General features: G+C 42.2%; 1 protein-coding gene across 8 annotated transcripts in view; it reads left to right on the forward strand.

Moving 5' to 3' along the window:
* The window catches only part of NHSL1 (NHS like 1), a 187,300-nt gene that overhangs the window by 88,783 nt on the left and 71,299 nt on the right, over positions 1–27,218 (forward strand). Inside the window, exon 1 of one of the 8 annotated variants that reach the window (XM_040598379.1) lies at positions 21,444–22,021. The exons of the other annotated variants lie outside the window; for them this stretch is intronic. Within the exon in view, the coding sequence (XP_040454313.1) occupies positions 21,823–22,021 (199 nt within the window). The 5' untranslated portion in view covers positions 21,444–21,822. Of the gene's footprint in view, positions 1–21,443; positions 22,022–27,218 lie in introns of those variants that run through there. 8 annotated transcript variants of the gene reach the window in all.

Raw genomic sequence — 27,218 nt, forward strand, 5'->3', positions numbered from 1 at the left:
TAATACTATCAATTATCACACTATCACACATTATCACACAAATCACACTATCAAATGCAAGAGATAATAGCAAAATATTTTCTCTTGTTTTGGAATTATTTGGGTTTAGTTATCAAAATAATGGTTAGTATCTTTTCAGCTAGTGCTCGGCTTCTGAGTTAATGCTGCCCCTTTAAAGATACACTGGGGCTGACCTGACCTCTCTTTATCTCCCCACTTCTTATCACCAGTGGGACCACAGGGCCCGGTAGGCTCTGCGTCTGGCTTTCCTTAGTGCTTGAGCCAACTGCAGACTAAATGGTCTTGGGCTGTGACAACCTTCAAGTTGAAAATTTTGTTTTTACTCCAGCTGTTTTCTTTGGATAGTTTTTCAGGGTGGGCTTTTTTTGTTGTTTGTTTGTGTGTTTTATACACAGTTTGAAAGGGAAATGTGTCGGAATTGCTCAGGCTTTAGAAAAAAATATCTCTTTCAATAGTTGGCACCCATCCAGGGTATCAGAAATGTATGTCTCCGCAGATCAGTTTGGTTCTAAAAGGAAAAAGGTTTTAATTAGACATCCCAACAGCTCTGCTAGGTGGTGGTCAAAATGGGATGTGCTTTGCTGTGCAGCAACACGTGAAGCAAGATAGAAACAGCCTAAACCTCCATATTTTCTCCATGAGTTGGGCAGGTCTGAGCTGCATTTTCTTTCGTGCTTACTGTAATGGTAGTCTTTAGTAACAGAAAATGGTGTAAGTATATATGTGTTTTCCCTAAATTTATTTCCCTCCATCCTACTGCGTTTTCAGGCTAGGGCAGCTGAGAGAAATGGCACTACTGATGCAATGTTTTCAGCAAGTGAAAAATCACACAGATTTATTTATTCTCATTGCTCTCAGAGAGCTGATAGAAATTTCAGTGACTTCAGAGCAAGGGAGACAATGAAGGATGTGGTTTGGTGTGTCAAAATTCCTTACTTCATGTGGTTAAAACATTTCTACTTAGAAGACCATGACCAGTCCTTATTAAACAGGGATATATACATGCACAGTTCTCCATGTCAGTTGTGTTTGCCTCTATGGAGCCAGTCTGTCGACTAGCATCCAGCCAGTAGGAGCAGTGCCTCTGTGAGAGATGGTGGCAATGGCAGCTGGCATTATCTTCTCTGCTTCTCCCTTCATGGGATGGATGTAGTGGGACATGTTCCTGGAGGCAATGCTTCACATTTGTTGCTGTCTTGTTGTACACAGCTTAACATGTAATGCTTTACACAGTCAGTATACTTTGTAATTTGGCTGTTAGAAGAGATTTCTGGGTTATTTCCGTAGAATTCACCCCAGTACAATGGGGAAACCCGGTTCCCTAGTGTCACAGACAGCAATGTACACAGAGATGTAGGGTGTTGGAGAACTGGTTCCCTGATGGGACTAGGTATGACATCCTCCAAGTGTCACAGCTGCCAGAGAGGGTCCAGGCACCTGTCTGGTTGCTGCAAATGCCCAGGCAGAAGAGCATCACGTGGACCTCCTGCCTTCCTAGAGGACAAGGTCCACCACTTTTGAGGCACTCAGTGGGATACCAGCCCTCCTTAGTTATGGTGCTTGTAAAGCTGTGCACATGTCTTCGGGGCACTCTTAAGAATCCTGACACACTAAAAAAAGGGAGAGAAATAGATGCTGGACTGCTCTATGCCTGTCTGGGGTTTGGAAACTCCGCTCCCTTCATTTATTTATTATTACATTTTTTTAAGCATTCCTTCTGTCCCAGTGGGCATCAGGAAGGTGGGGAATCTCGTTCCAGGGATCTTTACTTTCCTCCCAGTCAGGGTGGGAGAGCAAGCGGATGAACAGGACAGAGGGTGTCTCCTGAGGAAGGGATGCTGGCCCCTCCCAGAGGGGTATGTGCCACTGATGTTACATCCCAGAGCAATTTCTGACTTTTTAGCACTTCAGTATGATGTTGCCTCTAAGCTGGGTCTAATTTCATAGGCAATATTATTATTCTGTAGTTGGCTTCCTCTTTCTTGTTTTATTGACAATTTTTCCCACTACCTATGTGCAGAACTGACTGCTGGGGTTTTGTCTTTTTTGTGTTTTTCTATTGTGTTTGTGGGTCCCCTAGAATTTCTTGTGCCATTACTCAGTCCCCAGTGGTGTGTTCACAGCTGCTTTCAGTCCCCAGTGATTATCACTGATGTGCTGCTTACTTCCCCTTCCAGGTAATTAATGAGTAGATTTAACAAGATTGAACCTTAAAATCCCTCTGGTATCCAAGTTACCTTCCTCCAGTTACAATATGTTTTTGTTTATTTTGCCTCCAAGAAGTGTTTATTCCTGGAGCCCTCTGAAGAGTTATGGTAGGAAATAGTGCGTGCATGCCTGGAGCACCAGAAAATGGAATTAAGAGGAAAGGGCCCTTTTGCTTCTCAGAGTGTAAGGAGAGCTTTGACATTAGTCTGTATCCTTTCTAGCAGAATTTAAAAGAGAAAAGGCAGACTAAGCTATATAAATGCTGTTTCTGGATTTTGAGCTACTCCACTGTAATGTCTCTGCTTTTCTACCACTGCAGCCTGCTCTTAGCCCACTCTAAAATGAAGCAACTTTTCTTACATGATGACAGGTTCTTGAAATGTGATGCTTTAATATCTGACTGGCTAATGGTACTTGGCCACTCAGTGTTGCTTCATCTGGGGTCTAAACTGCGATTTTCAAGGTGTCTGGAGCAGGGTTTTTTCTGGAGCTCTGCCTGAAGATAGCATGCATTTCTGTATGTTCTTTATTTTAATTTGGCTTTGCATGGAGGATTTTAGGACTCGTGCATTTGCAGATGCAATTCTCGATTGTTCAGCGAGGTGAGTTACCCTGACCCCTACCTTGCTGCCTTGGTCCTTGTATATCTTCACTGTGCAAGGCCAGGCCCTATAAAAGTTAGTCAACACAACACAGCTGCATTTTGACCCAAATATTGCCGATCAGCACAGTGCTGGTGGCAGCTCTTTGTGACCCTTATAAAATAAAGTGCTTGCAAGGTTGTGTTCTTCTGTTCCTGAAGGTCTCTTCTGCAGAAACGGTGTATGTAAGAAATCTTTTTAGCCACAGCATCCCTGGTGTTGGTCTGGGGAAGCCTTAAGGTGCACAGAAAGGAATATACTGCATTCAGAAAATGAGCATGTTCTCTGGCTTGACTGTGCAGATACACTTGCAAGATTCTTATTAATGAAGCCTGTTGGTATAGGTGAAATAGAAAATTGCACAAAGCACTTTCTGAGGTGACCATATATTCCAGAACAACAACAAATAAAAAAAGTCACAAAGAGCAGAGTTAGTAATTCGTAACGAGCAGTCAAACGGGATTAAAGCAATGTATTTCTCCGACGCTGACCGACTGATGCCCGTAAACTGAACGCCCAGCGCTGAAAAACGGTGACAGATGAGGCAGAACAATCGCCTTCGGGCCGGGGGCTGCCGGGACGGGCGGGGGGGTGCCCGGCTGCCCGGTCTGTGAGCGGCGTGTCACTTGCACCGGCGTTTTCCTCGGGGCCGAGGGGCGGTGGGCGGTGGGGAGGTGTCAGCGCTGCGGCGCAGACCCCAGCGGATTGGGCGGCCGCGGCCCGGGGCCGGGAGAGCCGCGGGATGGGCCGGCGCGGGCCGGCGAGCAGCGGGGCCGGGCGCTGCGGGGGCCGCGGCCGGGAGGCACCGGGAGGCACCGGGAGGCTCGGCCCCGCCTCGGCCCCGCCCGGCGCGGCTGCGGGATGTTCTGCCTGAAAGGTGAGGCTTTGCCGGCTGCACCGTTGCGGCCGGTGAAGAAGGGAGCTGGGGATGGAAACGTAATCCTTTAAAAAAAAAAAAAAAAAAAAAAAAGTGTATTCAGTGCGGCGATGAGGGCGCGCCTGAATTCGTTCTTCCTTTTGTCCCTGCGAGCAGGGAGCTGGACATCGCTGCCCGGCCTGAATCCAATGGGAAGGTGCAGGGCAGCTCGCCAGACAAAAGGCCGGTCTGGCTCGGTGTGTGCGGGTCTGCGTGCGCATGTCCCGTACGCCCGGGGGGCCGGCATCGCGGGAGCCCCTGCGGCGCCCGGGGGTGCCGAGCGGCTGTCCTGGGGGTGCTGCACCAGCGGTTTATTTACCTGTGTTCGGGTTTGCCCCCGCATGGATGAAGTGGCGTGGAGCACCCGGCGAAAAGCAGAGAGTTGGTCGTGCTGCCGTGTTGCAGATGCTTGATAGAAACTCCTGCTGCTCAGCCGGGTGATGCTTACTTGCATTTAGAGATGGTGCAGAGCTGCCCGGACAATAAGAGTTTTTATGCCCAAAGAGATATTTTTATTTTATCTTTATAATTGAGCTTCATAGGAACGTGGTTCTGAAACTAAAAGACTAGGAAAAGCTTACTATTTTTGTTTAGCTCGGTATTTCTGTTTTTATCAAAGACTGGGCTTACTGCTACGCCTGTTTTCTTGCTGAAGTACAGTTGTTGAAAGCTGACACCAGAGAGCTGTTGTAAGGAAGGGTTTAGGAGTTGTAAAAGAGCATACTTCCCCTGGGAGAGAATACTCATTAAGTCAAATACTCCAGTGCTTATCAATGCTTGGTCGGAGTATTTTTCTTTTCTGTCTAATTTGATTCAAAATGTTGACTGCTTTTATTCTTATAATGACTTCTATTTGTGCAAAGTTCCCACTAAGGATCTTGATACAGGTGCCAACCATAAATTAAAAAAGGCATTAAAAAAAAGTTCCTTTCTTGCAAATTTCAGACTAGTGGACCAGTGTTTCTAGAGAAAACCTTATTGAATTGTACAACACAATTTGCTATGTAGTGGTTTATCTTAAATAAAATTGTTTCTGTGTACAAAGTAAAAAAACCCGCCTTTAACTGCACAAGAGCTCTTCAATTCACATAATTTTCAACAGATCACTGGAATTTAGAAACAATGAAAGATGAAACTTTTGTTTAAGCATTAACTTAGTGATACAGGATAGCAGTTGTTGTCTAAATGCAGAGTATAATAGGTAAAGGGTTTTCAAGGGAGTTGAGTAACCAGGACGCTCGAAGACTGAGGCTTCTGTAATCTAGATTACCTATCTGAAAAGTAAGCAAGGAGTAAAGTTTTCAGAGAGTGTTGTATGTGCAGCAAATGAGTTTGTAGAGAAGCAAAATATTTTTGTCTTGCATGATGAAATTGATCTATACTTGCTTTTTTATGACTTAAGTTGAATGTGTGGAAAAAGTATTTTCAAAATTATCAGGTTTTCTATCTGAATAAGAAAAGTTGCTAGTTACAAGATGTAAAAGCCCACCTTAGGGCTCTGCTTCAAAGTAGTGAAGGTACTGGATAGTTTTGCTGCATACCAATGTATTTTGATGTAGATTTTTTTCCTGTTTGCATGCGCTTACATAGTTTTATCTAAGTTACTGTGCTTTGCAATATTTTGTTAGTTTGTAGTAGACTTCTCCCTACCTTGAGGAGCAACAGTTGCTGTGTATTACATTATTATGCATTGAAATTCATGCTCGGGAAATAGTCAGTTGGGGCATTATCATTGATAGCCTTAACATGTGAAGGGGAGAAGTTGCTATGCACCAGTCCTTTTACTGACTTGATGGTACCCTGTGTAGGGAGGAGGATTTTGTCTTTGAAACGGCATGGCATATTGCCCTTCAGGTGCTGGTTTGTTTGGGCTCTGAGGACTTGGGGTAAAGCAGTGTAGTTGTTCAGGTGGTTACCAGTGCCTGCAGTGTTTTTCTCAGCCTGATCTTGATCAGATGAACTGGTCCCAGGTTTGCGTAGGGACTGAGTTGGTGTATTCGGTGGGTGTGGATGTACTGGGTGTGTGTGGGGTTGGTGATGAAGTCTCTGCTCTAAAACTTGGTCCCTATGAGCTCTAGGGGCCTGCTGCTTCTAATTTTTTCTTTTTTCACGTTGCTGTTTCTCGTTGCTTTATGATAGTCTGTACCATCAGCATGGAACCTCTTGTCACTGTGCCTTTCCCAGCTGCCCCTTAAGACGTTCGGGGGAAAAGAAGTGGTCAGAGCTGGGTGTCTCTGCCCATGCATAGCAGGTGACCCAGCATCTCCTGCTCGCAGGCTGACCTGAGCTCTCTGGTGCTGGATGGCCCACACACCGCAGCAGCCCATGGGCAGTGCTCGGTTCTTCAGCATGGCCCTTGAGGTGACTCCCATCGTGTGAAACACAAGTTGTATTGGTGGTTGATCAAAATCGGGCGTCTGTTGCAGAGGCAGTGCTACGTGCTTGATGCTGTGTGCTTGTTACTGATCTTTTCGACTGAAGAGGTACTTAAACCTCTGGAAGACTTAAATAAATTTTCTTTTAAAATGTGCTGAAAAATGAGCTCATACTTCTCTAATATCTATCTAGAGTTTCTCTTTCTTTCATAGCTTTTACAAAAGGAGAATAGTACCAAGAAATGCGGTAAAGTAAGCATGTGTGCTTACTGCTTGCCTGCACTTGGGAAGTATTTTCCATCCTTCCTTGTCTTACAGCTGTGGATTTGAGAGGGAAGTCTTTTATACTAATAATAGCAAGAAGTTATGATAGAAGCTATCCGTGAAGAATCCCAGGCATGTGCTGCTTAGCTCCCTGGAGAAGAGTTTCATGCTAGAAATGCAGATTTTTTTTTTTTTATTTTTTTTTTTTTGGTGAAAGATCACAGAGCTGCTCACCAGTTGTCTCATGTGTTTTGTGTGCATAAGGACATTCCTTGGATTCCTTTCTTGGCAATGTTCTCATAAAATATCCAATGTTTGAAATCAGAAACAGATTTTCTCTGATGTCTTTAAACAAATGCATTTTCCAAGTCGAACTAGGCAAGTAGAAATTTCTGCAAGTTGCTTTTTTTTTTCTTTCTGTTTAAAGTTTTACTTTTTTGTGTGTATAAAAGGAGGCCAAAATGAGGGAGGGGACATGTAGTAATCTAAATGATGGAATCTTGTCAAAGTGAAGATGCCTGACAGATTTTAATGAGTTCAGCTTATGCCTAAAATGGATTGTGTGCCATTTGTTTCTCTGACTTAATTTCAATTCTTTAATTTGTCTCAAGAGTTGTGTGTAATCACAATGGGACTCATGAGTCATACTCATTCTTTTTCTAGTGTTTTTTTTTTTTTCATATGCATTACTTTAATAGGGTGAGTAACTTCGAGGACATTTCTTATCTGCAGTTCTTCAAAATATAAATGCATTTTGAACAAACAGAATGAGTACAAAGAATTAAATATCAAGCATATGACTGAATTTAAAAAAATCTACTTCCGAAAGAAGAGCTCTGTTCTTTTTCTTTATTTCTTCTGTATTTTATGGAGTTCTGCTTTCTACGGTGCCTTCTTCAGTCTCTTGTTTTTTGCCACTGATTTTCTTATCCCCACTCACGTGAATGGCTCCCTGCTTAGTCTCGGATGCAGCTGGGGTCTGCCACTCACTCTGCATCAGCTGAATGAAACTGTTCACAGTTAAAACTGTGAATCCCTGACGTGCCAGGAGAGCTGCAGAGAGCTCTGTCAAACACAGTGCATTCACATGCTATGGAAAAAAATCAGATTTTACTTAATTACTAGAGAAATGTTAGTTTTTAGGACTGGTTAAAGTTTGAAGGTTTTTGGTTAAATGACAACTTTATTATCGCATGCTGAAGGAAGGAGAGGTACAGAGGTGGGGAAAGATATGTCTGTGGCTGAGCACAGCTAACAGCATCCGGCACAGGACTGGCCTGTCTCTGTCAGGCAGCAGTGAACGGGAATCACTTCTAGCCGTGCCTGGAAGTACAGAATGGAATTGAACATAACGGAAGGAAGATTAAAAGTCTGGATAATAACATTTTTGTTGAAGTGAGCCAGGTGCTCAGAAAACTGAAGATCACCATGTAGTTCTACTTTTTTTCTCTTAAGTATAATTCAACTACTGTCCTGTTGTATAATGTTGTACTTGAGCACCAAATAAAACACTGTTTCTGCTTGGATGAATTTACAACCTAAATACACTGGAAGGGGGCAGCATATATAAAAGCAAAGTGAATTTCCAAAGGCAGCAGAGCATCTGGGTGTCGGAGCTGCGGCCATGCCCGCATTGCCTACCCCACTTGTTTCTTGGCTCTGTTTGCAGAAAAGGGGGCAAATGGAAATCTCAGAGAGTACTTCTGCTATGCCGGCCCATTGGGGGAGAGTGGCATACCCCAGCTTTTGTTTCTGTGGTTCAGAGATTGCCCGTAAATACATTTGTTCACCACATTGTGTAAGCGTGTTGTTCCACTCCTTGGGTTGGTTTCATTTGACCGCCTCTGAGGAGACCACCAAATGGCACAGGCACAGAACCTGCAGAATGAATGCCTATTGTTTGCTGTGGTTTTGCTTTGCTTTTTTTGGTCGTGGAACAGGGTGTGGGCACCTATTTTTTCCGTTAAATTTTTAAGAAGGCCAGTGGCAGTGGATGAAGCAGTGTGAACATAAATCAGGCATTAGATAAAAATCTCTTCTGGCAGGTATGCCAGCCTTCCACAGGGCACATGGGGCTTTCGCCCTGAAGTAGTATAGTGACAAGGCAAGTTCTATAGTTTCAGCTGTGAAATCAGTTAGTATTGAACCTCTCTTTCAGTAAATCTTTAGCTGATGATTGCAAATGTGGAGCTCAGGGTAGACTTCTGTATGTGCCTGGCTTTCAGTACTTGCGCTTTTCAAACACAGTGCCATATAAATACATACAGCCAAAACCACTTGATGTCTGTAGTCCGTTAGTTTACTCAGGTGGTGTTCAGTCTTTTAAGACTCTGTGGAAATGGACTCGACTATTGTCCCAACTGTAATTAATACACAGCTTTTCCTTAGATTCTATTTTTACTTTCAGGTGAGCATTTAATGCACACCCTGCCTTTCTGCTCCACATCTAGTTCTTTACTGCAGGCTGCAACAGGAGCTGTTTGCACAATTCGCACAGCATCACAATCCTGAAGAAGGCCTGTTGGTAAGTGAATCATAGGTAGAATGATCATCTGTTGTTTTCCTTGACCTGCTAGTGTTTGCTTTTAAGCAATATCTATTAACCCTCTCCGTCATCTGGAGGGCTGCAAGTACAATGCAGATGGTGATTGCTGTGTAAAGCAGTAGTAGAGGGCAGTGAATTTCTGTCAAATTGCAGCAAGAAGCCAACACTTAATTTTAAACAGCAGAAGCATGCAGTCTAGAGAATACTAAAGCAGATGTAAAAGTAGCATGCACAGCTGATTGGATTCATAAGCACTGAAAGAATTTCATGTTGAAGTGGTCTTTGCAAGAGCACGCACATACTTGGAACCTATAAATATCTTCTTAGGTTTTTCAGTGGTTTAAGCATAGTAATGATTTCACATTGTTTAAGTATTGTGTTACCGGGATTGTACTGTCTATGCTTGTCATTCTTTTACATTGGCTCCCCCGCCCTTACCCCCAGCACTTGTGCAGAAGGCCGCTGTCACGTCTGGGGAAATGGCATAAACCTTTGTCAAATGGGAGACCCATTCCCTGTGAAAGCACATTGCCAGATATTAAGAGATGGAAATTTTATTCTTTTATTCAGTCCTGTCACAGCTGTGATCTTGCCTGTGCTTAATGGCTGGCAAAACAGTCTGTAATTACCCCAGGCATCTTTTTTAATACTATTCCAGTGTTGTCTGACTTCCAGTCCTTTAAAGCATCTCACTTTTTTCTAACTATATTAAAAAAATTCAGAAAATGTTTTTGGCATTTGAAGCTCTTGTGTAACTTATCTGGACCTTCAGACTTCAAAATATTTTAAGCTTAATTGCTGGTCATATGCATAGGGATTACAAAAGCATGGCTTATTTAGTCTAGCTGGTAGCTTGGGAGGTAAATACCACAAGGAGGGAGGAAACCTGCTGAAGTCCAAGGAGGGTATTGGCACAGGATGAATGGTTATGAGTGTGTTCTGAAGTCAGACATTAAAAGGTCCCAAACCATTTGAGGAGGGAAGTTGAGGAACAGACTTCCAAACAGGATAATGTGGACAAAGAAGTGTTTTTAAGATGCTTCTTGATAAGTTTGGGGAGGATTTAAGTCAGAATTTCTGGAGCTGGTAAGGGAAGTTTGTGACAGAAGGCCATCAGGCTACATGGAGGCTTGGGGACAGGATTGCATTTGTACTGGGCGTGTGTTGTAGTAAACCCATCTATTAAGTGCTGTTGATCTTCCTGTGGAGACAAGGAATTACCTCTTCAAATATGTAATTACAGCTTCTGAAGTTTGTCTTTCGTCTGTCCTGCTTCACTGGAGGCTGGCCACAGGTAAAGGCAGGATGAAGAGCAGGGTGTGCTGCAGGTCCTCACATCATCAAACTGGCTGGCAGTTGTGCCACCCCATCCTTCCCGTTACACTGAGCAACAGGTACTGCCGAGACAGAAGTCTACCTGCAAAGCTCAGCCTGGCTGGGACCGCTGGGCTTCTCCTGCCTGGGATGCACTGTAGTTGCGTAGTGAGATACTGCTGTGTCTCACTGTAGGCTGCTTGCTATAGAGTCTTTCTGGGCCCGCAAATCCTCCTAATCCAGAGACCCGTTGGAAATCTGCTCTTTGCAGCACAGCATCCTGGCCCCTTTCTGTTTGTGATGATTTTTAATCCATCGCATTTTAATTTAGACCTATCAATAGTTGCTGAAACAGAAAGATAAACCGGGAATTTTAGGCACATCCCATAGTGAAAACAAGGACGAATACTTGTAGTGCTGAAGCAAAGGCATCTTCAGCAGTGGCAGATCCTACTTCCTAGGAGGGGAATGTGCTTTCTGTCTGGACCTCAGTCACGCATCTTTTAGCCTTAAGAGAATTATGGCATCTTTAACATGTTTATGTGAGATAAAGAAGCATGATGCTTAAGTAATGAGGAAGACCTAGATTTTTCCTCCCTTCATTATTAAAGTCAACCATTGGATGGTCTTTCCTGAAGGCTTAGTTTGGAGGGAGGTTTGTGTTAAATAGGAGAAAAGCTTTCCACCATCTGAACGGACAACTTCACCTTTCTTTAGTGGGTCAGGTTTACTTTTTGTTGTTCCAGTTTCATACCTCAGATGAATTCAATATCACAATAAGGTTTTTGTAGTTTTCTGGCAATGAGGAGCTATCGTTTGTGCAGCACCCTGTGGGTAGGTGTCCTTCCCCATGCAAGCCGTGCTGGAAAACAGATAGGAGGAAGAGTCTTGAGGAAGAAGGATGTAAGGTTTGGTGTTTAACTTCTCTCCTTACAGACAGAGTGCTGGAGTAAAGGTGGCTGTCAAATTAGGAGAAGGAATATGTGCTTAGTACCTTAATTAGAATTTTTAAAAATGAAATACATTCTTTCTCCTGCCTGTTACACAGCTATGTTTTGAGACATTTGTGAGGAGCAAGGTCCCTTTTGTTCACCTTTCTTTTTTGGAAAAGTGAATTAAGAAAGGTAAATGAAAGCTATCAAGTTGTCTCTGTTTCTTTGTTACCTTCTGGAGGTCTCAGAAGAACACTTTCCCATGACACAGATGTATGTCTTACTCAGCTCTCTTTCCCTCTGCAGCTGTGGCGAGACTTGAGATACCAACAGTACTCCTTGGTAGGATTAAGGCCAAGAATAAGAATAGAAAAATTTAAAAGCTATTTTTCCTGCCTAACGGGTATTTGGAAGACAGTTTTTGATTTTTTACAAAGCCTTATTTTTCTCCATCTACGGTGTGTCCATGTGTATCATTATGAGTTGGTGCGTGCTCTGGAGCAGACCCGTGCCTAGGGGCTGTCCAGGGGATTGCTGTGGTGAGAGATGTCCCACTCTGTTGGGTCCAACAGCTTGTAGCTCCACCCTGAAGATCTTTAAGGGCTTCTTTTGTTCTCCTGTGCAGAGTTTGCTCTGGTTACATATTGCTTCTCTTTTTAAAGGTTTGTTTTCAAGTCAGTTAAAAATAATTTTACTTTTCTGCTGAAATTTTGAAACCTGTTCTTGAATTATCTTACTAATTGTGTGGGTTTGCTGTGGCTTTTCTTAAAAAGAAAGTAGTATAGTGCAAAATACATGTAAAGGCTGAGTGACTCTTCCCAATAACAAAAAAGTTTATAATGATGAGTTCAGCTTCAGATTTGTCTTGATCCAGTAGTCTAAGGAGGAGGTATTCCAAATTATGGAATTTCAGAATATGTAATGCTGAAATTAACAGAAACATATATTTGAATAATTATATAAATTTTCCATATCTTAGTTTATGGCTTTGATATGGACCTTGTCATAACCAAGGCATTTTGCATTGCTCAGTCAGGGAGGAGTTTGCAGAGCAGATCCTTCTTAGACACCATGTCAGCATGTAGGGAGGGTAATCGGAAAGGAGATTTATTTTCAAGAATACTGCTTGGAAACTCAGGATTAATTTGATTTCCTTTTTGTTAGTGAACAGACTGAAAATGAAACCCATAGGCAACTGGATCTATTAAATTGTGTGCTTACCTTGGCATGTATACAGATGGCTGTTCTTTCCAGTTGATTTTGTGAAGCTCACCCATTTGACTCCAGTAACTCCAGATAACAAGGAAGAAGGGCACTGGTAGGCTGCATAGCAGCTATAGCATGTGCATTTAATCATTTTGTTGGAAAATCACATACTGTAAGAACAGTTGACTTCAGTAACTTTGTATTCTGCATGAAAAAGCAGTCCAGAAAATTTGTTGTTAGAGATACAAAAGTGACAAGTTAATATGAATTTTCTGTAAAAATCAGGACTATATAATTGATACTGAAAAGTTAACACCTCGTGTGGATATCATATGGATATATTATTGACCCAGGACTCAAGAAGACCAGTCTTCTTAGGGTGTGACTTTGTTTTGGGTTGAAATACTGCCACTTTGTACTGCTCCTCATTAGCTTAATCTTTTCTATGGCAATGGGTGCATATTTTTGTCATTACTCTTTCTAATGGAATTTGAAGCATTCCTCTGCTGGGATCTGTAAATCCAGAAGTTTACTTAATCTTTAGAAAGCACTATGTGACCTGTTAGAAAATAGGTGGGCTGTATTTCAGCCATAATGCCTAAGAAGCCAGTGCTAACTGGCTTATGTTGCATGAATACAATTTTCAAGTAAATGTGACACTTCAGATTAAAAACTTTATACTAAAGTTTAAACTAAAAAGGTTAGTGTGGTATTTGATGTAAAGTATTGGTTTAGTTCTTTCAATGTACTTCTCTTTGCTGAGGTATAACCTTTCTTTAGGCCACTGACAGAAGTGACAAGGTTACTTTTTTTGTTGGTTGTGCATTTAAAAATAATAAAACTATCTTATCTTACACACAGAGCAATGATTGTGAGAAACCATATACACTGGCAAGTAGCATGACAGAAGAGAGAAGTCTGCAGCATGAAGTAGTTCTGAGGTCCTTGCACCTGCGATGCAAACCAGTGGCATGGGATGTGGAGGTGGCCAGGGTTGTGCCAAAAGGCGCATCCTGGAGTTAAACTAATGTGTGGCTTAAACGTGTGCCCATATGCAGGAAGTCCTTTTCAGGCTGCAAAATGAAAAGCGTGACCATTTAATTTCTTATTTTTATGACAGCTAGGTTTACTGCTCTGGTTCCTTCATCGATGTTTTGATATGGTTGGATTATATTGTAATGTGTTTGTATCTAATGTATTTATTAGATTTATTAGCTCCTGCTCTGTGGTCTAAAAAGTGAGCAAATGCCTGGCAGCAGCTGACTAATGCTCTACAGTGTTGGATGTTGTGCCCTACAGACTGGAAAGTCTTGACCTTGCGGGGTTGGGAATTTCCTAGCGGGTTCTGTCTAAAATGGGTGAGCAACAGATCAGCTCATCTCTTGACATGAAGCAGCGCTCTGTTAGTAAAACTGAGTTTCACTTTTTTCCTTTCCTAGAATCATAGAATTGTTTAGGTTGTGAAAAGACCTTTAAGATCGTCAAGCCCAACAGTTAACCCAGGGCTGCCAAGTCCACAGCTAAATCATGTTCATAAGTGCCACATCTACACATATTTTAAATACCTCCAGGGATGGTCATTCCACCACTTCCCTGGGCAGCCTGTTCCAATGCTTGACAACCCTTTCGGTGAAGAAATGTTTCCTAATACCCAATCTAAAGCTCCCTGGCACAACTTGAGACCATTTCCTTTTGTCCTGTTGCTTGTTACCTGGGAGAAGAAACTGACACCCGCCTCGCTACAGCCTCCTTTCAGGTAGTCGTAGTAGGGAGCGATAAGGTCTCCTCTGAGCCGCCTCCTTACCAGCCTAAATACCCCCAGTTCCCTCAGCTGCTCCTTATAAGCCTTGTGCTCCAGACCCTTCACCAGCTTTGTTGCTCTTCTCCAGACACACTCCAGCATCTCAGTGTCTGTCTTGTAGTGAGGGGCCCAAAACTGAACACAGTGTTTGACGTGCGGAGTACAGGAGGACAGTCCTTTCCCTAGTCCTGCTGGCCACACTATTCCTGATACAAGCCCAGATGCTGTTGGCCTTCCTGGCCACCTGGGCACACTGCTGGCTCATATTCAGCCAGCTGTCAAGGACCACCCCCAGCTCCTTTCCAGCTGCTTTTCCAAAGCCTGTAGCATTGTGTGGGTTGTGACCCAAGTGCAGGACCCAGCACTTCTTGTTGAACCTCATACAATCAGCAACAACCCATCAGTCCAGCCTGTCCAGCTCCCTCTGCAGAGCCTTCCTGGCCTCAAGCAGATCAACACTTCCACCCAACTTGGTGTCATCTTCAAACTTACTGAGGGTGCACTCAATCCCCTTGTCCAGATCACTGATAAAGATATTAAACAGGACTGGCCCCGGTACTGAGCCCTGGGGAACACCATTTGTGAGTGGCCACCAGCTGGATGTAACTCCATTCACCACCACGCTTTGGGCCTGGCCATCCTGTGATTTTTTTACCCAGTGAAGAGTACACCTGTCTAAGCCATGAGCAGCCAGTTTCTCCAGGAGAATGCTGTGGGAGACAGTGTCAAAGACTTTACTAAAGTCTAGGTAGACACTATCCACAGCCTTCCCTCATCTGCGTGGAGTTTAAAAGCAGTTCTTTATAGGGCACTCATTGAAGCACTCTGTGTGAAAACAAAACATTTTTAGAAGTACCCACTAAAAATAATGAACTCTTCCAGTAAGGATTTGAATTTGTAATTAGTAATTTTTGTTTTTTTAATCTTGAAAAGCTCTCCTGGTTCTCCATTATGCACCTGGGCCGAAGCAGGCCTTCCCGGGAATGTGCATGTCCAGGAGGTGGCACTGCATTTTTGACAGTGGTGATGGCGTCTGCGAACAGAAGGCAGCCTCAGCAGAGCGTCTTGTCCAGGAGGAGGAGGGCTGGGATGCTGTAGCCTTCTGTCTGAAGGCTGCTTTTTGACAGTGGGTTTTATCAAGTAGTGTTAAGTTGCTTTGCTTTTTATATACTGAGAATCCCACTGCATGTGGACTCTTCCAGGGAGCTGCTTGGGTGGCAGGAAGGTCACTGCTGTTCTGTATCAAAAAGGTGCTTCCCTCTTCGGGCTTTTAAAGCCGTTAAAGGAATTGTAAAAGAAAATAGGAGTGGGGAGATGACTTCTTTCTCTTCCTGTTACCATGGTGATGAGTTTAATGAGCAGACCTGAACTGGGTAATCCTACCCAACTCTTTCCTGAATTGCCATTTAATACAAGTTGTAAAATAAGCTGATAGAGATGTGATTCTTTTGCTCATAGTGTATGCGGGTGTACCAGTGTTACCAGTGCTTCTATCCATTGTGGCTCCAGACTAGAAGCCACCTTCTTTCCCAGTTTTTGGCAGCACCGTTTTTTGCTCTGTGTTCTCAGAAGGATTAGCAGATGTGTGGGACTCAACCCCTGGAGTAAGGCAGCAAGAATAGCTTCTGTTTCAACCACCAGTGGTAATATTTAATTGCTTCCATCTCGCTAATAGCTCTGTCTTCTGTCCCAAGTGTGCTTCACCCCTTTCCCGAAGGTGGTCTGGTTCACAGAATACACCAACCAAAATACATTATCTTTCCAATTGTCTGGCAACAGAGCTAAAATGGAAAGGCATAGAAAGGTTTTTCTGAGTTACCCACTGCTTATACAGCTGGCTTTATTTGCTTTCTATTGCAAGCAGTGATCAAGAGTTAATATCAAACATGCAATATTGCTTGTTACTCTTAAGAAGGCTTCCTAATTGAAAGTAAAGATGAATAATTAGAACACAGAAGTGTATTGTTAAGTGCCTGGGGACTGCCAATAATGCAATGTAAAGTGTGTTTTTCTCCTCTGGTGTCTTACATATGTACTGTATATCAAAATACTTATTGGATTAAAAATAATTACAGAGGGCTATCACATAACAAAAAAGGAAAAATTTAATTAAGATATAAAAGAGAGGGTAATGGGTTTGTACAGAGTTGATGCAGTGGGGAGATACAAGGAGGCTGTTCCAGATAGTAAGAAAAGACTCCCCCACTTTAAGCACAAGATTTGTATATGAAGAGACAGAGAAAGGCTGTTGATGGAAACAAAGATACTAAAAGTATGTGCAGCAATCTCTGTATGGTTTTAATGGGAAGGCTGTTAATTCTGAGCTTACCATGAATATGAAAACAGAAGAGCTGTTTTGCAAGTAGAGCTGTAATTGCTGGGGAGTGCCAGAAAGCAAGAAACTTGTCAGGAGGGTTTGTAATGATTTTTTTGCTTTCCACTGAGGCATTGATTCCTCACAATCCTTTTACTTTGTTTTTATTTGTATTGTTGTGCTTGTTGTTTTTTGTTGTGTTTTATAGGTGTCTGCTGTATCAAATGGTTTGCAAATTTGGTGTCCCTGCAGAGGGCTGAGATTTGTCTAAGGATGACGCTTTGAATCTAGGACAGGCTGTTTGGGTACCAGGAATTAAATTAGCCAAATGCCCAAGCATTTAAGGGTTTGCATCCAGTTTGTTAGGCACACAATTGCCAGCAACACTTGCTGTAGCTTTTTGCAAACTGTATTTGATTGCTAGGACTGCTTTTAGCTGTCATGCCAGCCAAGCTCTTTAAGCTGCACATGCCCTATTACTTATGTCCTTTAAAAAAAAAAAGCTTGGTAGATGCTATGTGATTGCAAGCATATGGTAAAAATACATCCATGAAAGTATCAGGGGATAGAGCTAATGCTGGAGAATGTGAAGGTGGCCACGTGGAGAGAGCTTTTTGGAGCATCATGAAGCTTTGTGAGCATCCTAGCAATGGTATGCCCCCCCCACCCCCAGTCCCTTTCATCTCCCCTGATGTGTATCAGTATTATACCAGCTTGTCAAATGTTGTGCTTGCTTTAAACACTGTAAAGCTGATACCTCCTGCTTGCTTCCTATTTGAGAGGTTCACACTCAGTGAAAAAGCAAATTACAATACCTTGAAGGTTTTTTTCTTTCCCTTTGTTTTGAAATTCTTTAGCTTTTGTCTGCTGTATATGTGTTTAAGGAGCATGAATTAGACTTCAGACATAGTAGATTAATGCACAGGAAAGAGGAAGGGTATACACGTGGGCCAGGAGAGCAGGATATCCCATGTCCAATCTGGCCATTGCCAGCTCCTGAGAATGCTGGGGTGCTCCGCTGCAATGGGCATGTCCTTATTCTTGCTGTGTCGCAAATTGTCCATCTGTAACAAGAGGATACTTTCTCTCTATACCTTCTTTGTTTTAAAAATAACTGTTTAAGTACAATTTAAAAACTCCAGCTGATCAGCCAAAAAGGCCAGAATACATCAGCCTATCACTGCTAAAAACAGAATCACTGTCTAATTAGGGCAAAGTTTACCCCTGTGGATTTCTACAAGTTCTCTTTGATTTCCAGTGTGGCTGTTGGACTTGCATCAGAAATCACTTCATTTGATAGTTTTGTTGTGCATTGGGGTTCATAAAAGTGCTGTTATTTCACTACATTGTGCATATTACCATTTTCCTTCTATCCAGAGGATCTACAAATTGTACGTAAAGACTGATGATAAAGTTTCTTATGTAGCATATTTATAAAGATTATCTTAATACCAGAGTAGGACTGACGTGACCATACTTTGTGATTCCAAATCCCATGAGCTCCCATTAGGTATATCGTATATGCTTTTTAAACTCCTGTGTGTAATAAGTCATCAGTATCATTGCTGTTCTCAGAGCTCAGGAGCAAATATATTTGTCTAATAAAAGGGTGAATGTTTTCTTTGGTTGTTGGTGGGTTGTTTTTTTTAAATTTTGTTTCTTGTAATCACTGGGTTAGTCACAGTTTTGGGAGTCCGTCATACTTAAACAATCTTTTTTCTTGAGATGAATGTTGCTTCCAGCATAACGATCGCTTTTCTCCCTAAATATTCAAGCTCTTCCAAATAGAGCCTGACTGTAGAGAGTTGGTTTAGCAAAAATGAAATATGCTGATAAACATGCATGTTTAACCGTCTGCTCAGAACATTTGTTACTTGCATTACTAATAGTTTGGTTTCTAAAAGGTGTGAAAAAGAACAATAAAGGAAATAAAATGTTATTTTGGGGATATATTTATATAAATGATAGCCCAAGGCTGAGAAAAATGAACAGCCTCACTTTTGTGTATTTCAAAAAATAAAAGTGTTATAGCTGCAGTACAGTAAGTGAAGTTTAATCAGAAGTTTTATGGTAAAATTTTGGTTGAAATTTTGACTTTCTCAAACTTTGAGAGATTATTGCGCCATATAGACACAGTATAAGATAAGTTTTATTTTTATAGGATTTTGTGGGGCAGACTAGAAGAGGAAGAGGCAACGTACACCGTGTCTTTCTCACACGAGATGGTTAGATCCTCTTCCTAACTCTGTGGCTTTGCATTTGCTAATAGCTGAGACCATAACTATCACCAGATCTTTTATTGTATATGTTGCCGAGGTCTTCCAGGCTTCAGTGAAGAACAGATTTATTCTTCAAGTAAAAGAATTGTGGGGACATTAATGCCTACCATATGGTAAATATACTTGTTAAACTGGATTTCAGTCTTGATCCCATTATTGTGCATCAGCCTTGCTTCGTGAGCATGCATTGGAAACCTGGCTAATTGAGTATGTCTGTAGTCTAGAGAAGTGCGTGGTAAATGTCACGAGGGCTCCAGGCCAATATGTTATCCTGTGTCATCTTAAGTGTTTGGAAACATCTGAGTCTGCTGAACACTATATTTTGTCTGTCCCCCCTGTCTTGCTCCTCTGTTTGCACTGCATGTTACCTAATAATACTGGTTTGATGTGTAGATCTGCGCTTAACTTTTATGTCAATTAACATGATTGCATAGAGATACAAAGACTGCATGCAAACATCAGCTGATACTCTTTTTGAAATATAATTTGATATTATTTTGAGTCATTAATATAAAAAGCATAACAGAAATCCAACTGTATTCTTGTCTAATACAAGAAACCGTTCCTGTCTGCAGGAGAAATAAATACAATCCTCAGTGCAGTCTTTTCTCAATAGCCCGTTGATGCTCAGAAGTTTTGTGCATCACATATATCAGAGTGACTTTTCTTGACTATCAGCCCTGATAATTGCAGGGAATGAAAAGGGTGAGACAGCAGGCACAGTGGCTAGACAAGTGGGTTACAGAGATACTGTCCCATTAGGGAGGCATTAATTGAGCCTCCTTATGAACTGGTTCAGTAACAGTGCTAACAGCACTCTCGGAGCTTCATCCCACCCAGGAGGACTGTCTAGACATTCATTTATTCTGGCGGACACAAGAATATCAGCATAGTTGATGAGTGAATTGAACTTGGCTAGTGTTAATCACAGTTTGTCTTTCTCATAGTCTGATGAGTAAATGTACTTGGCTTTGTAAATTTGTATTTGCCTCAAACGCCTGGTTGCCAGTGTTCAGTTTATGCCGGTGACTTTCTGCTATATTGACAGCTGTCCCCCGTGGTGTTGACATATTTTCCCCATTCCATCCATATTTTTGCAGATACTTGAAATTGTTGTTAAAAATACTGTAAAACTGTGGGCAGGGCTTGTGTCATCTCTCTTTATTGAAGTTACCTAACACATTTCATTATAAGACCTGTTTTCATCTGTTTGCAAGTTTGCTGAGATTTGACCGTGTGAGGTGTATATGAAGCTATATAGTGAAAATTACTTGCTTGGGTTGCTGTGCAAAGTAACAGGATGTTAAACAAAAAACCCCAAACAATCCACTTCCTTGCTAACTTTCTACACTTTGCCAGCACTGTTGAGTCAGCACTGCACAGTTTGTGTTGGTGCTCGGTGTTTTGGGTGTTTGAATGCCGATGCCCCGCTGGTGCAGTGCCTCCAGGCAGCTGGTGTATACAACCTGCTCCCGGGCTGTGGCTGCCAATGCAGGCAGCAGGAGATGCATGGATGCATCAGGGAGAAAGAGGAGATGTGCGTCTGACCTGATACTTTGTTGTTGAAGACTGATTTTATTTTTTTCCTCTGTCCAGGAGTTTATTGTAGAACCAAAGAGCAGATAAAACCTTTTCACCTGACACTGTTGTGCCTCCTACATATAGAGCAGCCACTTCATGAATGGTGTGGGCTGTAGCCACAGCATTTCTAAAGAAGAGTTAAGGAAGCAGACTTGTCTTTGTTATACTTTACTTAGGGTTTTGATATCTTCCCATTATAAAAAACAAATATTCTATGTAATCTTTGAAACAATGTAAAATAAAAAGCAAACTTTAAAAAGTTGCGGAAGACAGCAGTTTATGCAGGGTGCATATCTCTTTATGTGCTGTTTTTCTTGCTGTCCCAATCTGACTGTGCTGTTGCAACCCATTCAAATGCTTCCTGGATCTGGGAGAAAAACTGTGTAGGGGATGCGAGATTAGGGCTGACGTGGTTACCAGCATGGAAACCTGCTTAGTGGTGCAGTATTCAGGAGAGTTGCCATGGACTAATGGCTTGCAGATGAGGCTAAAGAACTGAGAATACCTCAACTCTAATCCTGGCTTTTCCACTCTGTGGGCAGGTTACTAAATCCCTTCAAGGCTATGTCTTCATCTTTAAATAGGAATAATACCTACCCTCTAGAGGCATTGTGAGGATTTATGTATTTATGCAGTACTAACTGAGCGCAACCTGCTAACTGCTTGTGTTTTGTATTCAGCATCAGTCCAATGGTAGTCTAACCTGGAGTACCACCTTCTTTGGTGACAGTCGTTACGTTTCTGACTTCCAGAGGGAGTTTCCTTACTAAAATCCAAGTACTGAAATCACAATACTTTGCTCTTTTTTCTTTAGTCTGTATATTTTTCTTCCTTTTGCATGCTAGAAGAAGGTAAATGTTCTTGTGCTTGGCAGATTCCTGCCAAGTTACGGTTCTCTAGCCATCAGTGTCACAGCGATTACCGTAAGTTAGCTTTAAATAAGCTTCCTGGATGTGGCCATCTGCGTATGGCCATAGTACCTGTTGTTCAGAGGGTGGTGAATAATCGGGGATAAGGCTTAAGAGAAGCAGCAGACTGGAGTAGAAGCAGTAAGGGAGAAGTCTGAAATCTGTGGCAGGTGACTGGGTTTCCCAGCTCTCTGCAGCCCACATTTTCCTGCTCCTGGCTGTGAGCTGGGGGCCAGCGGTCAGGCAGGGACAGGGCATCCAGCAGCTGGAGCGAGCAGCTTAACCAGGTTGTTGATATTTTTGTTTTCCTTCTTTTCTAAGGGCTGACAGAATCTTATTCAAAACAGTTCCCAGCATAACTGAATAGCTTAGCTTGCCTAAGTGCAGAGGAGGAGAAATTTTTTTCCTTCGCAGCCTTTTGAATGCATCCGTTCAAGGGTTATGAGCAGGCCACTCCCTTCTGCTCAACAGTAGCCATTGGGGACAGCAGGGACATCCTTGAGAGCAGCATCTCACAATGATCGCCTATGTGCACTGCCTGCCTGCGGACCCGATGGTCGGGTGCCTCGGCAGGAGCAAGTGGCAGCCCAGCTGCAATGATGATGATGAGGAACTTATCCCGCTGTATTCCAGCAAAATGGGAAACACTCACACCAAGCTGCCTGGGCACCTCAAGAAAAAGTTACTGAGCAAAGACGACAACTCCTTCTGGCCAAGTAAGAAAGATCAGTTCCTTTTCATTAGCTGTTTTGGCATTTAGTGTTGTGTTGTCATTATTGAGGAAGGAAGTAAGTAAAACAGACATAAACAAGGAAAATAGTTACATTTTTCTTACTTTTCTGGAGGATGAAGGCATTGGGAAAAATTTCCTTATGAGAATAATGTATTTCCACTTCAGGAGAGTACATGTAAATATTGTATCTGATGGGACAGCTAAGTTGATACAGGATGACACTGTCTTTGTGCATGTGATGTGTCTATGTTTGAGAGGTCTTGAGCACTGGCTTTTGGTTCAATAATGCTCCTTTTCAGCAAAAAGACTGTTTTAGATGAGTGGAGCTGTTGACGTAGCACTCTAATTGAAAGCCATAGAAACAATCAGTGGATGAAAAGGCCAGGAAAAGTAAGAAAAAGGTCTAACAGACTCAAAGACACTTAATGCAGTTGATGGGTACTTATATTTAAAAATATTTGCTTCTGAATAACCTTAGGTCTAAGGTTATTTTCCTTCTGAACATGAGAAGAAAGAATTCATGAATTCTGATGACTCTCTCCTTTTTTAATATGTATAGTTTCAAGTTTCACTGGCAAATACAGATGGGAAATAGGGAGAGAACAGGACAGGCAATAGTAATGTTCAGCTGTTTTGTTTTTAGCCTTACTGCTTGCCTTCCTTTTTTTTCTGACCACCTAAGCAAAGGCACCCAGCTGTTTGTGGAATGGTTGCTCAGAAAAGTGTATTTAAGGGTGATGGGGGAGACATTTCAGAGACAAAGAAAGCTTTTCCCGCAAAAGCCAGCTGGCTGGCTATCTTGTACTAGGTCTTTATAAAAAAATAAATAAATAAGGTACATGAACATACTTGCAACTGTATTGATTTTTCTTTTCCTCATTAATCTCACGCTGATCATCTAACAACAGCTAGTTATTGCTAGCAACTGAAAAATCACTGTCTAGCCACACAGTACTAACACTGATTAGTAAAACCACCTGTATTTCTGTTTTCTGTATTACAGTATTCTCCATCTAGTGCTAAGCAAGCTTTGTTTGATGTCCCCTTCTGTAGGAGTGAGATTTACCACATGGGTGTTTCAGGCCATCCTCAAGAGGAAGCAATTTTTTAAGATGTAGGGAAATAAAAATGCAGCTCCTCTGCTGAATTTTTGTATTTTAGAGCACAGGGTCAATTCTGATTCATTCAGAGGGGAAAATGAAAATGCTTCCTTATGTAAAATTATATAGTCTCTGTACTGTAGGACCTGGGAAAACTCTGAAGAGGCTAGGTGCTAGGGAGCAGCTCCAGGGATGCTCTCAGTGATGAAGACATAGCCCCTCTGTGCCCCAGCCAGCCTTGGGTGGGGATGATTTCTTTCTCTTTTGCTCAGTGACAGGTTAGTTTGTTCCTATGAAATTGTGACAGTGACTTTCAGAGCTGGTTCTTGTAGTGCCCTCAGAGGTGTTGCTCTGCAAGCCGAGCTCAGGGCATTGGGTGCAGCCCCTCTGTTTGAACTTGCTTCTCCAGAGTGTGGAAATGGGATTGAGGAGCATAAGTAGGGCACACAGAAATCCATACTCCCCCCTGCAACCTGCCTTCTTTTTCTCTTGTACTGTCTTTAAGGAAAGGTGTCAATCCCCTCCTTTCTAAATGCACTTGAACTGAAATTATAAAACTTTTCGGAAGATGAGTAGAGACAGAGGAATGGGGAACAGAGCTGAACTTCAAAGAATATTCACATTACTACAATATTAGGAAGACACAGTAAATACGTGCTGATGATCCTAAATGTTCTTTGCATTTAAAGATAGAAACTGAAACACAGAGATTTTTTTGTTGGTTATTTTTGTGTTGAAATAGGCAAGTCACTTCAAGACGCTGTCCAGTTTCTTCTTGGATGAGAATTTGGTAACCTCTGCATTGGAATTATGTAAATAGGTGTGCAAAGAAGAACCTGGGAAACTTTTGCCTATCTGAATGGTGTGATATAGTTCCTGTATATGCAGGGGAGTGTCCAAGTGCATTCATTTTTTATTATTGCTTCAACATATTCCTAATGAAGGGAGAAGAATTCTATTTAATTCTAGTTCATATTTTAAAAGTTGTGTGCATGTATTTAATTTTGTTGATTTGTAATATAGCACTTACATAAGCAATCTAATTGTTTGACTTGGGATCCACTGAAGCTTTTTAAAGCAATTTCTTGTCCCTAACAATAAACCTCTATGTTTCAGACCAAGTTTATTGTTGGTTCCTTTATGTTGAGCTTCACTGATGTCTGGTATGACCCCATGCATTTTACTTGTTCTTTTTGAATTACAGACCATTGAAGTTTCAGTATTTAATGCTGGATCCTTGAAATGGTGAATAAGTTAACTTGCTTTCTGCTTTGACTTTTTCCAGGGGAACCACTTGTGCTTCAGTTGTGTCCCACAGCCATACAAGTATGTACATGTGGGATGCCACCCCTGCCCAGCTGGCTCCCTTTCCTTCTTACTCATTCCCAGACCATAGAAACAAAAGAATGGCAATGTAATTAAGCCATCAATTAAAGACGTTATTTGCGGGACAGGTACTATTCCTCTTTGAGAGAGGGAGGCTGTGTTGCTTTTTAACTCTGTTACTGTTTATTTTAAGGAACAAAAGTGTTTAAGAGTGGAAGTGCTTTCTGGGACCAGGTCAAGTGATAACTGCAGAGCACAGCAGGGGATTATTGGCTGAGCTTTATCTCTGTTGATAAGGGCCTCCCTTTGGGGTGCTTATCTATGGTCATGAGAACTGCTCTTTGAGAGGTTTCACAGTACTGATGTACCCTGTAGAAAATGCCCCGGGTAGTGTTAGGGCTGTTTCAAAACAAATACAGTCGAATTATTGAACTTTCTTGCAGACTGGGGGAGCATCTCCCCCGAGGGGGTCTGGATGGTCTGCAGCAGTAGTGCCCAGCGCTCCTGCTCAACCTGCAGCATCTCAGCTACAAAATACTCAATAGTAAAAATACTTGTGGTGTGATGTAGCAGCTGGGACAATCAAGTGACCATGTTAGGGTTTGAGGTTTTTTTAAGCTGTAGCAGTTGTTCTAGTAAAACTGTTAAATTAGTGATACTGTGAAGTGGAAGTTCTGCATTAACAGCTCAGCCACATTTTCAACATTGATGATGCTGTTCCTTTACCATTCTTTGCTGCCAGATTGACTGTAAATAGACAATGCAGGACTGAAATCTTCAGGAGTGCAGCAATACATCCTGTAGCAGCCTGCCTGCCTGCCAGAAATACAGTATTACAGTGGTGCAGGGACTATCACTGTCACATGTTTATTCACAACTACAGGCAAACTCCAGCAGTGCAGAGTGTTTGGTAATTGGTTTTCCCTCAGCAAAGTTAAGATAAGATCATCCATGACCAGGTTTGGCAGAAACGCAAAGGGCTTAGTTTGGTTTGTTTTGCATGCCGGCTGAATTAAGAGTCTGAGGCTGTTTGCAGTGACTGCTGCTGTGGGAAGCTGTCACCTCCTCCTGGTTAGAGCATCGCCTGCCTCTTGTGGTTCCCATTGCCGCTTCATATTTAATCAAATGCACAAAGTTTAAAGGCGTGGTATGCTGTTTCTTACCTAGCTAAACTGTGGCATCTGCTGGCTTTTTGTGACAGTAAAGTTTTGGTAAGGATTTTAGAGGTTTTTTCTTTCTTTTATAGATATGGGAGTGAGCCAATGGCAGTGTCAGATTACTTTTAATGTTTGTTAAACAGTAGCTTCAGTTATTGGGATTTTTTCTCAGTGTTTTGTTGCCTGCTAGCTCATGAAAGAATGCTTTCTTCTTTTTCATTCATTACTGTTCTAAGGACAACAGCTCTGTCTTATCTGTAAAGCCACGACTTTTCTGTGTATTACATGTTTTGTGAAAAACATATACATTGAAAGAAAAATAACTAAATCTATTTATAAATGAATAGGATGTTCTGAACCAAGTTGAGTGTTTTATTGTTCACTATTTGCTATGGCTTTTTGTTGCAGGTTACTCTTACGATAGTGATGAGATGTAAATTTCCCAATTTAAAAAAAAAAAAAAAAAAAAAAAAAGAAAAGCCAGAGTCCTTGCAACATGGGAGGATTCATCTTTTGCTTTCTCATTTAGCAGTGTGAAACAAAGACTGAATCACTTTCTATCTCTGCAAATCCCAGTCTGTGTGGAGCACTGAGCAAGCCTTTGTGGCCTTTCGTCTTTTGTACCCTAAGTGACAGAAGGACTCAGTCCATCGTGGTGAATGGCCAGGACAGCTACTTACAGAGCCTCATGCAAGTGACTGGCCATCCTCGTTCCCAGCTTTATCTGCTGCATTCAGCTCATACTGTAACAGCAGATGTATTGGATTTCATCAGATAAAGCTGGGAGCTGGTTTGTTTTGAAAAGCAGAGGTAACTTGAATATAATTTTTATTGCGTGCCTAAAAAAAGGGGGGATTCCCTCCCCCCTCTTCCCCCACCTTTTCTCTTGGTGTTCTTAACAAAGGTTTGTCTTATGGCTGGGTTTTCTTGGAATTTTTGTTCATTTGGCCAGAACAAGCAACTGAAATCTTGCAAAGCAGAGGATCTTGCCCATTTGTACAAAATTACTTCAAGTCTTGGGTAAATAACACTTCTGATGTGCATTTCTGTATGCGTCTCATATTTTTGGCTCATTTTGCTGCACATTCTCTGCATGTGCTGTAGAGAGCAAACCTCCCTGCCTGTCCTTTTCTGGCCAGGTCATGGAGGTCCAGTTCTTGGTCTCCTGTTCTGTTGCCATATGGCTCATAAGCCCCTTTTGAGAGTCAGATGCAAGAGCACTGTGGATGAAGGAGAGGGATAAAGAAGAAGTAGGAATATGCTGGGTGAAAAGAGCTTAATGTTGGGATGTTGTAAAGCACTTTATTAAGTGAATCAGTAACATGAGTACGAAGGCCTTGCTGTGTTGCCTTGCCAAAAGGAAATGCTTTGCTAGGCTGGCTGCTGACTGCTAGGTGTGAACTTGCGCTTGCTGTTGCAAGGAGGTGCTTGTGGTGGATGTTTCATGCGTTCCTCTCTGCATGTGAGCAGATGAGAAGCCATGTGTGGCACTCAGGAGCGCAAGGGAGAAGTGGGGAGGTTTTGGTATGGAGCTCATTAATGTCACTCAAGTGCATCTGGAGGAGTGTCAAAAAATAGAGAGTTCAGAGACACCCTT

This window comes from Falco naumanni, chromosome 6 (assembly GCF_017639655.2).
Source record: "Falco naumanni isolate bFalNau1 chromosome 6, bFalNau1.pat, whole genome shotgun sequence".
In the NCBI taxonomy this organism is placed as follows: Eukaryota; Metazoa; Chordata; class Aves; order Falconiformes; family Falconidae; genus Falco; species Falco naumanni.